Source organism: Syzygium oleosum, unplaced genomic scaffold, assembly GCF_021117445.2.
Source record: "Syzygium oleosum isolate NSW1041296 unplaced genomic scaffold, Sole_v2.1 Sole_v2.03, whole genome shotgun sequence".
Taxonomy (NCBI): Eukaryota; Viridiplantae; Streptophyta; class Magnoliopsida; order Myrtales; family Myrtaceae; genus Syzygium; species Syzygium oleosum.
This window is the reverse complement of record NW_026607487.1, coordinates 13,313,374-13,326,652: the sequence shown is the minus strand read 5'-3', so window position 1 is coordinate 13,326,652 and position 13,279 is coordinate 13,313,374. Positions and strand designations below refer to the sequence as shown.

The window sequence follows — 13,279 nt, the reverse complement described above, 5'->3', positions numbered from 1 at the left end:
GTGTATAATACAATTTTTTAAATATTTTTTTCTGATTTTTTTTCTTTCTTTTCTTTTTTCTTTTTTCTTTTTTCTTTTCTTTTACTTCTACCATGGCCGGTGGCCGGAGGCCAGCCACCGGCCATGGCCAGCCTCTCCGAGCGTTGCCTTCCTCCGGGCGAGGGCCGGTGAGGCCGTCGTGGCCTCGGCGAGGGCCGGCCTTGCCGGATCTGGCGAGGCGAGCCCTCGTCGGGGCTCGCCCTGCCCAGGCGAGGGCTCGCCTCGCCAGATCCGTCGAGGCCGGCCCTCGCCAAGGCCACGGCCGAGGCCGGCCATGGCTGGTGGCCGGACGCCGGCCATCGGAAATAAGAAGAAAGAAAAGAAAAAAAAGAAAAGAAATGAGAAAAGAAAAAAAAAAAGAAAAGAAATGCCACATCAGCCCCCGGCGAGCCACATCAGCCTCCGGCGAGCCACATCAGCTTGAGAAATTAATAAAAAAAAATGCCACGTCGGATTTTCGGCGAAGTGGCACTTAAGTTATCGTTTTTCAAAATTTTTGGCACTTAAATGATCCAAATGAAACTTTTGGCACCAAAGTGAGCTCCGTACACAACTTTTGGCACCAATGCTGTTCTTCCCCCCTTGTTTGTGTTTTAATTTGGGTCGGAAGACTTACACGAGAGGTTCTAATACAATTATATTATAGAGCTTTTACACTTTCTAAAACTAAACTAGATTACTCTCATCTTATATCATTTCATTAATCAATTCAAATCTCATATTTTCCTTCTTGTACTAAATGTCAAAATACTTTTAGCATGGGATTTCCGTTAATTAACTATGTAATTCTCCATCACGTTAGCATTGAAATTGAATATTTGAACATTAACAAATTTTTGACGTTGTTGCGTGTTTGTTAGCTTATTATCTCTGATTAAAGAAATATATACTAGTAAGGGAAACTGCTCTAATATGATTGACTTAGTTCTTAATCTATATCAAAGATATGATGACGAGTCATGGAGGATCAAGTGGAGAGTATATTAAGCTAGGATCTTCTTTCCTATATCCGCACTAATTGATGACAAGTTTACTCAATAATTGAAGCTAGAGAAACAATGCCACTCCTGTTTACAAAACTAATTCAATGGATACCTTCCCCAAGAAAAAATTCCTCCCATATGTCGATCTAGTAAACGATAAGCTTTAACCAAAATGATGGCACAGGTAGTCCTTGTTGCTGAAGCAAGTGATCAAACAATAAAATAGTTAGTAAAATAAAATAAGTAGGACACTGAATTTATGTGGTTCGATCGATGTGACCTACAGCTATAGGGAGAGCACAAAAAAATTTTACTTATTGATCAAGCGATACAAATGAGATTACAATCACACTCGAGTCACTAAACACTCTTTAGTATTTCATATCCCCTAATTACACCCAATAACTCATATTTAGTCTCTACAAATCCTCACAAAATAATCTTTAATCTCATAAAAGAATTCACAAATCTTACCGCAAGATTTATTGGCTTCAAAACTCTTAGATATCTTCATGTGTAATTAACAAGAAGTTGTATCTTGGATACTCTTCAAAAAGAACATCCAATTCTTATATATAAGCAATAATTAGATCCAAAATATGAAACCTTCTCCAACTAGGAAATCTACTTGAATTAGGAAAGCTCCTCCTTCATGCTCAAACTCGAGAACATATTTTCAATAAGGAAGACTTACATGAGGGGTTCCTTTTACACTCTCGGCTTATATCATTTCATTAATCAATTCAAATCTTTTGTACTAAATGTCAAAATACTTTTAGCGCAGGATATCCGTCAATCAACTATGTAATCTCCATCATGTCAGCATTGCAATTGAATATTTAGACATTAACATGTTTATCTCTAATTAAAGAAATATCTACTAAGTACGGAAACTACTCAAGTATGATGGACTTAGTTCTTAATCTATATCAAAGCTGACGAGTCGTGGAGGATCAAGTGGAGAGAATATCTAATTTTAAATTCGTGTGGTTACAAGATGAAGCTAGTATCTGTTTTCTAACCTATATTGGCTATCAATCAAGCAATCGAATAATTGATGACAACTCTCCTCAATTATTGAAGCTGGAGAAACAATGCCCCTCTTGCTTACGAAACTAATTTAATGGATACCTTCCCCAAAAGTCAATTCCTCCCACATGTCGATCTAGTAAACGATAAGCTTTGATTAAAATGATGGCCACGCGGGTAGTGATGTTCAAATACTGTTAGGGTTGCATCTTGATCTCCATATAAAGGTCAAGCGAACTAGCCTTCTGTTCTTACAAGTGAAACGAGACAACCTTGGTCTTCGGTTCTTTTTTTTTTTTGGTCGAATTGGTCTTCGGTTCTTGAATTGTAGCTTTTACTGGGGTTTGGGTTTCTCTGTTGAGTGAATTTATTCGTTTCATCAGGAGAGAGACGACGGGTTTGGAGGGGAAGCTAGAGATTGAAGTAGAGATTCAGTCGTCGGCCGATGAGTTCTACAACGTCTGGAGGAACCAGGTTTACCACCTGCCGAATGCAAGCGATGCGGTACAAAACGTTCAGCTCCATGAAGGCGAATGGCACTCGGAGGACGCCGTCAAGCTCTGGAACTACACCCTGGGTGAGTACTGCATCGCCTCGCCATCGACTGAGTGACTTGTTATGTTTTTTTTTCTTCTGTTGGCGTCGTTGTTGTCATTAGCGCGTAGGTAAAAGTGCCAAAAAAGTCATAAACCTTTTGTATTAGTGCCAATTTAGTCATAAACCTTTTTTTGTGCCAATTCAGTCCTAAACCTTTTGCATTGGTGCCAATTTAGTCCTAAACCTTTTTTTGGTGTCAATTAAGTCCTAAACCTTTTAAATTGGTGCCAATTCAGTCCTAAACCTTTTGTTTTTGTGCCAATTTAGTCCTTCCGGCCAATTTTGACCGAAATTTGCCAACGTGGACGCCTGCCTGCCGGCGGCCGGCCACCGGCGCCGACGTGGCGGCGACGTGAAAAACTTTAGTAATATTTTAATATTTTTTTGAATTTTTATTTTTTTTCCTTTTTTTCCACTTTTTTTTTTTGTCTTCCCTCCTTCCTCTGACCAGTCGCCGGACTAGAGGCCAGAGGCCGGCGAGCTCGACCTCGCTAGATCCGGCGAGGTCGGGCCTCGTCGCGGCCTCCGGCGAGGGCTCGAGCCTCGCCATGGTCGGGCGAGGCCCGACCTCGCCGGATCCGGCGAGGTCGGCCGGGCAAGGCTCGACCTCGCCATATCCGGCGAGGTCGGGCCTCGCCCGACCATGGCGAGGCTCGCTCTCGCCGCGGCCTCCGGCGAGGGCTCGAGCCTCACCATGGTCGGGCGAGGCCCGACCTCCGGCGAGGGCTCGAGCCTCACCATGGTCGGGCGAGGCCCGACCTCCGGCGAGGTCGGGCCTCGCCCGACCAAGGCGAGGCTCGCCCGACCAAGGCGAGGCTCGCCCGACCAAGGCGAGGCTCGCCCTCGCCGGCGAGGCCGCCCTCGCCAGTGGCCGGCGAGGTCGAGCTCGCCGGCCTCTGGCGTCTGGCCGGTTGCCGGACCGGCGACCGGCCAGAGGAAGGAGGGAAGACCAAAAATAAAAAAGTGGAAAAAAAAGGAAAAAAAATAAAAATTCAAAAAAATATTAAAATATTACTAAAGTTTTCCACGTCGGCGCCGGTGACCGGCCGCTGGCCGGCATGCGTCCACGTCGGCAAATTCAGGTCAAAATTAGCTAGAAGGACTAAATTGGCACAAAAACAAAAGGTTTAGGACTGAATTGGCATCAATTTAAAAGGTTTAGGACTTAATTGTCACCAAAAAAAGGTTTAGGACTAAATTGGCACCAATACAAAAGGTTTAGGACTGAATTGGCACCAAAAAAAGGTTTAGGACTAAATTGGTACCAATACAAAAGGTTTAGGACTGAATTGACACCAAAAAAAGGTTTAGGACTAAATTGGCACTAATGCAAAAGGTTTAGGAATTTTTTGGCACTTTTCCCTTAGCGCGTACTATGTTATATTTTGATTTCACTGCCCGAGATTTCATCCACCAAACATGTGCACAAGGAGTCTAGTTTTGGATCATTTACCCTCAAAGTGCTCCATTTGAGCAAATGCTAATGTTATTAAGACTGATATCGTAGAATCGGTTTATGAAATGGTATGACAAACTGTAAGTGGTCAGCATTCGATAAAGAGGCCATAGCCAGGCACCCAACAAGAACTTATCACATGAGCCATAAAACAAGAGCTTGTCACGTCATGTTAACCCAATCTTAGCAAAAACTATCTCCCCCCTCCCCCCTTCCCCTAAGCACTCCTGTTCTTAAGGAGTAATAGTTCAATGAACTTATTACATAGGTTAAACTGAATCAAAACCATCACGTCTAATGGAACCCACCATCTTTAATGGGCTAGATTCAATTTAGTGGATGTACTAGATTCATGTAGAAATTTCTCTTTATTGAGAAATATGTCTATCTAGTAGATGTCCAATTTCAAGACTTGTATGTGTTAGGACTATAATAAGCTGCTTGTGAAAAGAATATTTTGTGAAGGTGTTTTCCTGAAAAATCTTTGCGGCTGAATATATTCTTAAAAAAGTGGAAAACATTGTTGTATTAGTAAATGGTTGTTACTCGACGAACTTTAATATGCAGAAGGGAAGGCATTGACGGCCAAGGAGAAGGTTGAGGTGGACGATGCAAACAAGGTACTCACCTTCAACGTAATAGAAGGCGATCTCATGGAAGAGTTCAAGACCTTCAAGGCTATAGTCAAGACGACTGCGAAAAGCGACGGCCGTGAAAGTTTAGTAAAGTGGACTCTAGACTACGAGAAGTTGAACGAAGACGTCGCCGACCCTAATGCTTACATAGATCTCGAAGCCACGCTCACTAAGGACACGGATGCTTATCTCATCAACAGAGCGTGAGCGATTCGCGTGTTCTTAGGGACAAATGATATCTCTGTGTGTCTTTTGTGCGTTTGTGTGTGGATATGTTCATGTGCTTGTCTTGCAGGGCCAAAGTAAACTTCTTGGTGTGGTTATTGGTGAATAAATATACGTCGAAAGACGCCATGTCTGTGTCATTGTCTGTGTTCCTATGTTTGTGTTCGAGAAAACTGTGTTCCATGTGAATTCTGTAAGACTTGTGAAATGGCTTCAAAATTGTTTGGCTCCTTCTTATTTAAAGTTGAATGCATTGTCAAGTGATTGCGGTTTAGAAATGCCAATTCTTTTTTCCGATTTCGATTAATTTCAATAAGTGTAGATAAGTGCAAAAATCCTGTAGATAAAAAAAATAACTGATTAATTTTTTCTGCAGGTAATTTGTTGGTAACTTACCGATACTTTAATGAGACTGTCGATTTTTCATAGTTTGTAAATCAGCAATTTATGTCCTAATCCACTAAGTTTTATTTCCGTAAAGAACTTCGACTATTAAGTGTTAACCCGCTGTAGCTTTTACCTTGGTGTTAATGTTGTTAATCCATAATCTGTAGATATCATTTCAAAGATCTGAGATTGACATTTCTAGTATTTAGTTAAACGATATGACGATGAGACGGGGACTAATCTTGTAATTCTAATCGTGCCCTAGACGTGATGGAATCCACTTTTGAAAACGTATGAAATTCGCAGTATATTTTCTATATAACTTTGAATTATATGAGAATTCACCTCGAATTGTTGATCTCGGATAAACATTTTTACTACTCTTGTTTACAATACTCAGGCGCCTGAACTTGTCCAAGAGGCGAGCTAGTTTCTCTTTTATTCTAGCATTATTCTTCTTTAATAAGTACTTCAAAAAAAATTACAGAAGAGGTCTATGTTCTCCATTTTAGTAATATATTGTCTAATTCTGAGTATCTCTCATATTTTTGTTTGTTCAAAGCCTTCTTGCTATCACCTCTATTAAGCGATAGCCTCTGTTCCAAATTGATGTTAAAAATGCTCTTCTCAATGGCGATCTTACTAAGGAAGTATATATGGAACCTCCTCCTGGATACACTACTTTTGACAAAGTGTGCCGATTACGTCGAGCATTATATGGACTGCAGCAGGCTCCTTGTGCGTAGTATTCTAAGTTCAGCTCTACCATGGAACGCCTTGGATTTAAATCGAGTCCCTATGACAATGCTCTATTTGTTTAACAAACATCTCGTGGGTATATTCTACTACTTTTATTTGTGGGTGATATGGTTATCACTGACAATGGTTATACTGGCGTTACAAAATTCCAGCAGTATCTCAGTCAATGGTTTGAAATGAAAGATCTCAGCAAACTCAATTATTTTCTAGGCTTGGAGGTTACTTCCTTTGGATATTATCTTTTTCAAGCTAAATATGCCACCAATCTTCTTTCTCGAGCGGGACTCACTGATAATAAGACTACTACGATTCCCATCGAGACTAATGCCAAATTTAATGACAAAGACGTGAATTTTCTTCTGAATCCTACTCTCTAACGACAACTAGTTGGCAATCTTGTATACCTCACTATGACTTGTCCTGATATAGCCTACGCAGTTCACATTATTAGTCAGTTCATGACCTCACCGTGAACCACTCATTATGCTGCTGTTCTTTGCATTCTTTGCTATGTCAAGGGCACCTTATTTCATGATCTTCACTTTTCTGCTCAATCTACCTTGGAGTTGATAGCTTAATCTGATGCTGACTGGGCTGGAAACCCTTTTGATTGTCGCTCCACCACCGGCCACTGCTTCTTTGTAGGTAACTCACTTTTCTCATGGCATAGTAAGAAACAAACTATTATTGCTCAATCTAATACACAAGCTAAATATCGTGCTCTTATTAATACGACAGTAGAATTATTATGGTTGCGATGGCTATTAGAGGACATGGGTGTCCATCAACGGTGGAACGATACTTTATTACTATAATCGGAGTGCTATCCGAATAGCACATAATGATTTTTTCCATGAGCGCACCAAATATATTGAGATAGATTGCCATTTTATAAGTTCTCGCGTGTTTCCAGGCACCATTCGTCTTGTCTCCACTTCATCGGTTAATCAAATTGCTAATGTATTCACTAAGGCACATCTACCAAGGTGATTTCAAGATCTTTTCTCCAAACTCCAGTTGACTTCTTCCATGTCATATTGAGTTTGAGGGGATCTTAAAAATATATCGTCTGATTCCGAGTATCTCTCAAATCATAATTTCATTATTATGATTCTAAGTATCTCTCATATCATAATCTCGTTATTCTGATTATGGGTATCTATCATAATCATAATCTTATTATTCATATTGATTGTAATTTCCATTGTAATAGTATGTTACTATAGATAGACATTCTGTCAAGCCTATAAATAGGCTCTTCTATAGTTTAATGAAATACACAGAAAATTGTGCAACTTTATTTCCTACCCTACATTTTTTCACTCCAACTTTATCTTGAACCAGCATAACTGTACTCTGCGCCAAAAAATACGGATTTTTTTTTGTGTTGATAAATTTTGATTAGTGCTGATAAATGACCGGTGACATTTTTTCAAGAAATTTGCTGGTAAATTACAATAATTTTTTTTGTTGTTTGCAAATTACCAATTTTTATACTAACTTACCAGCTTTGTTTGTATAACTTGCTACCACTTTGAGTATAGTAACTCTTATATGAAATTATCAACCTAAATTAGATTGGCTTGCCACTTTTTGTCAAAATAATTATCAAATAAATTTTGGTTATTAACTCTTGTTTGAATTAGTAAGCAACTCGAATGGGAGTTGGTAAACCAAAATCAATTGGCAACCTAACAAGAGAAAAGCTGGTGAGACTCACAAATAAAGGTTAGTGGATGCATATAAGAGTTGATAGATTTAAGCGTTTGTGAAAAAAACAAACGAAAGCTGGTAAAGATGACGAAAGTTGATAAATTAAAAGAAAATAAACATTGATAATATTTATGTTTATAACCTATTAATCAAAAGACTAATTGGAGGAAGTTCCCTCCAATCAACAAAAACAAGAAGAAAAAGATGTCCCTTTGTCATGCACTCATATTACATAAATGTTGTCACTTTGGTTAGGTTGACCGAGCTCATATTACTAAAGGTTTCCTCCACCAAGTATCTATTTAACGACTTACAAATCTGGACATCAGCTACATGTAAATGTATGGGAAAGTTCAATACTGGAACTGCCCTTCTCCGGCCGGAAGACGGTAACTCGGATACCAACAAGGAGATGAATTGGTCTTATAAAAAATTGTCATAGAAGACTTCAAAATACAATAGGTTGTAGATCTTAGCAGGTATTGTTTTTACTTGGAGCTTAGTAGATAACTCCACAAACAGCAAGCACCTCCATTAGTATAAACTCTTTGCTTCCATATTAAAATACACATAACCCTTATAGAGTATATGAATCGAAATACAAGCAGTATATCACAGTTCGGAGAACGAGAGTATCCAAAGACAGAGGGAATAGAAGTTTCAGATTTTCGCCTCCTTCGTCAGCTATCCTTGAACCCATTAAATAATCTTCCAAGCTTTTTCCTGACAGCTGAAAGTCTTCTCTAGGTCGAAGGATCTATTGAACATACACTTCCTGGTAGACCAACAAACTACATGTTCACGGTCAGACTAAGAGGCTTCTGCTTCAGCAGACTATTTGACTCTTTCTGGGTGATTGCACAAAAGAGGAAAAGACTGCTCTGATTTTTCTCTAGGATGCTTTCTACGGATTAAGACCTTAATACAGGCTATTACAACCTAATTTGAATTCAGATCAAATTAGAATAAGATCTAGTTCTGTAGAAGCACTACAAAATATAATAAGAATTGCTGCTTTTAGCAGATCAATTTTCTGTTTAGCGCCTTTCGAAAAATGATGGGTAAGATTCTAGACAACCGCCACCACCTGCGAATCAAATATCCCGCATCTGCTGATTGATTAACATCTCGCCTCATCTGTATTTATCTATATCTTCTCCCCCTATCTGTTTCTACCTATGTATAAGTTTCTATCTCTTCTCCAACACAGTTGCATATTTTTCTCTCTTTTTGTCATAATCAAAAGCAATAGAAATAATAAAGACAGGAAAACACTGAACATCAAAAGAATTCATTCACTTCATCCGGTCAGTCCAGAGGAACACAAGAACAGTTCATAACAAGAAGAAACGAGGGGTCATTAAACTTAACAACATTCAAATCTTTTTTCGTCTTCTTCTCCTTCTGAGAAGGAATGGTCGATTTCAAGGTTTAAGAGCGATCAAGATAAAGGTTATCAAGGTTGAAGCAGGACGACGATCGAATCATTTTCTCTACCTTGTTAATTTCGTTTTTTAGCTCCTGGATTGCGCTCATAACCTGACGATTGGTAGATTCACCCTTCTCAGCTTCATTCTTCTCACTAGGCTCCCCCTGAGCCTTTGCCTTCTTCTCAGGAGCCTGAGAGAAATTAATGTTTTGCTCTTTTTCTCTATCGTCATCTTTCTTTCCTTCGCCTTGAGGCCTCTCATCGTCACTATCTCTGATTGGCTCTTTTTCTCGCTCAGGAGGCAGAGCATCAGACCTCTCTGGTTCTTCTTCGATTAACTTTCCTTTGCCCTTCTTCCTTCGGGCTTCTTCTTCCTTTTCCTTCTCAGAGCGCAGGCTTTGCTCTGGTTCTGGTTCTGGTTCTGGTTGAGCAGGTTCAGAGACTGGAGTTTCCGGATGGTTTTCACCTCGAGGCCACATATCATCACTATCTCTGATTGGCTCTTTTTCTCGCTCAGGAGGCCGAGCACCAGAACTCTCTAGTTCTTCTTCGATTAACTTTCCTTTGCCCTTCTTCCTCCGGGCTTCTTCTTCCTTTTCCTACTCAGTTCGCAGGCTCTGGTTCTGGTTCTGGTTCTGGTTCTGGTTGAGCAGGTTTAGGAGTTTCTTGATGATTTTCACCGTTCCGGGGTATGACAAAGTAGTCTACAATTCTTACACTTTCTACTGGGTCTTTTGAAGGATCTTTGGAACTGCACTTACTAGGAGACTTCCTAAGGTGGCTTCTCCTCTCTGGCTCATTTTGTTCCTCCCGCGAACGACGATCCGTATGCCAGTTTTTTGGAACCTGCATTACAAGGTGAAAGAATAAGAACACCTCACAATAAGCTCAACATTTGGTATGCAATGATAGGTCCCTATTGTTGGCAACAGTTACACAAATTGAGAGGGAAAGCGTCATAAAATCTGGAAAGAAATGATGCATTAATGTTTGGACCCAAAAAAAAATAAAGACACTTTGAATTGGGCAAAAATTGTATTCAGATAGACTTTTGAACTATGGAAGTTTCCCATTACATGTCAAGGACTGTACCAAATCTCTGTTTATCATCCCTCGTTAATCTATTGTCTTTCCACATCTTCTTTGCCAGTCAAAAATCCAGAATCGACTCTGCATATAACTTCCGTAGTCTAAATATGCTACCTAAAGCAAGTTTGTCTAACAACCACTTGCCATGCCGACAATATCTACAGCCCTAGTTGCAATTAGTAACAGGAAAATCATCAAGTTAGAGAACAGAAGAGTTTCTGACAGAGTGCTCGAAAGGTATTATAATACCTAACGCATGCTGCCAATCTAAGATTTTTACACCATAATCCCAAAGCACATCCGGCTATTTCAAGGCAAACAGGGTACCGTATCTGCTCTTAGGCTTTGTTTGTTTAGCCAAAAATAAATAATTTGAAATATATTTTCTAAAAACAATCGCTTGTATCGCTTACAAAAATGATTTAACAAAACGGATTTTCATCGTCCATGAAAATGTTTAGACGTAAATACTTGTCGATAACGAAAACATTTTCTATTAACTAATTATTTCAAGCGATACAAGTGATCATGTTTAAGAAAATGTTTTCCAAATCATTCATTTTCTGCGAAACAAACAGAACCTTAAATTTTTTTAGCATTCACTAGGGAGCAACATATTAACAGACCTTATCACAGAATCTGATTGAGCAAGTGATGCATATATTATAACACCTGCGCAACGACCAGTTCCCAAGACAATGCACGTTAAGTCAAAACTCTTCCAGATATATCTAGCAAGCCACAACGCTAAATCCACATAGAAGCAAATATTTTATATCTAAGAAACCAGAACAATATGAGACCACTTCATAACACAATGCACTAAATCAAACTCTTGGAACCTTTTCTTTCCTGCTGATGTTTCCCTTGATGAAGCACAATCTTTTCAAATGTCTAATAACCAGAAACAAAGATTAAAAGCTTCAACTTGTCCTTAATTAACTACAAGTACTTTAAATTAAAAATCGAGAAGATGCTGGTAGGGAAGACATTAAGCAACGGAAAATCGTTCAAGTTTTCTGACAGTGCTTGATTTAAGACAATGGTGTATGTAATATAACGATAGTGCAATATATTAACAAATCTAAACAATAGCAATAATGCAAGATACCCTGCAAATTGTGCCACTTCAATTCCAAACGACATTCTGATGACAATAGGCTTTCTATAGAGATATTCACAAAGAAATCATATTGCTTAAAATATCGATGACAGAGTAAAGAATAAGCTAATGGCATTTCAAACTACTAGGGACCTTACTGTATATGTATCTAAAGCAGCAGATAGTTCTGACCAGTTACCTTATCAACTACTAGGGTATAGACTTCAAGACCACCTTCACTGTTTATGTGGAATCTTGTAAACCCCTTGTGATTAGCAATTCGAAGTGACGAGAAGGCCTCGTCATAGTGTAAATGAAGCCAGTTAACGCAAATGTATAAATAGCTTCCAAAAAGTAGAGAGACAACAGGATTGGAAAAGACCCAGAAATAGACAAACACAGAAGCGTAATTTATTGCAACACCGCCACGCGACAATGATTTCATTCCCATCCAGCAAATGTTTTTCCGCGATACAGCCATGACCTAGCAATTTTCAATCCAAAAAGATTTTTTTTTTTTTCGAATATCGGTATCTCATGTCGCAAATCTTTTTTTTTTTTTTTTTTTCAATCCAAAAAGATTTGCGACATGAGATACAGATATTCGAAAAACAGCACCCTGAAATAATAAAAATGATGCAAACCTCCAGGACATCTAAGGCAGACAGGAGATATTTGATGCAAGCACGATAAAGACCAAATGTCGATTGTTCCATACGAACTCTAAAGGCCTGTTGGATCTGGAAAGTGCTCACACTCTACCGTTCGGTACCACTGATACAATGTGTGATAACCTAAGATACAAATATACGTCAACATCTCAGACACTTATGTGAATGTTTAATTAGCTGACACAAAGACATGACACCCAAGCTCAAGAAAAAGGAAGTGTCTGATGTTTCTGTTGACACCTATTTTTGATTTGCCCAAAAATTAATTACACAAAATTTAGGAATTAATTTTTATTTAATTCCTAAAACAAAAATATTTCTATTTAAATGCATTGCATATAGAAATTAGGCACATTTGCACTAATAGAGTCTATTATAGAGTTTTTTTTTTTTTTTTAAAAAAAAAAAATCGAGTCGGGCCGGGTTGGAGCTGGGCCGACCCGGCCCATTTCATTTTTTTCTTTTCTTTTTTCCCCCGGGCCCGGCCCCTTTTCCTTTTCTTTTTTTCCCTTCGCGCGGCCCAGCCCATTCTTTTTTTTCTTCTTTCTTCCGCACCGGCTGGGCCTGGCTTGGCCCGGCCCTCCTCCTTCCTTCTTCCCCCGTCGCTCTCGCCGCCCCTGTTCGCCTCTGTGCTCGACGGCAGCGTGACGCACGGCGGCGCTGCTCCTCTCCTCGGCGTCGCTATCCGGCCAGAGCAGGGCCGGATGAGCACGCCGACGGGACTGGCATTAATTGCCAGTCCCGTCCTCCCCATCCTCCCGGCTCGCCCTTATCCCCTCCTCTCTCCCGGTTCTCTGTTCTCTCCTCTGCATCCCGGAACTGACACCCCCTCTGCACCGGCCTATGGCCGCGGAATTCGCGGAGCCTAGGCCGGTGCAGGCCATCGTCACGCAGACGCCACGGAGAGGGAAGCCATCGTCCGTCGTCCGGCTATAAATAGCCAGAGAGAGAGAGAGAGCCCCGGTCGGCCACTTTCCAGAAAAAACACAGAGAGAGACCGAGAGAGGAGAGAGAGAATAGAGAGAGAGAGAGAGTAAACCGAGGCCACGCCGGAGCAAGAAAGACAACCAGCAGCGTCGCCGTCGCCCACGGAGTAGCCGGAAAACCGCCCTGACGCGCCGTCGACCGGTGAGCTCCCCCTGGCCGAGAAGCCCCTCTGTTTTGC

At 40.3% G+C, this 13,279-nt stretch overlaps 1 protein-coding gene across 1 annotated transcript; it reads left to right on the top strand.

The window, feature by feature from the left end:
• The first annotated feature begins 998 nt into the window (after positions 1–998).
• LOC130137704 (MLP-like protein 43) lies at positions 999–5,207 on the top strand. Its single transcript, XM_056309636.1, has 3 exons — positions 999–1,017; positions 2,383–2,628; positions 4,672–5,207. Exons 1-3 carry the CDS (start codon positions 999–1,001, stop codon positions 4,944–4,946), a joined length of 540 nt encoding a protein of 179 aa, XP_056165611.1. The 3' UTR covers positions 4,947–5,207.
• The last annotated feature ends 8,072 nt before the right edge of the window (positions 5,208–13,279 follow it).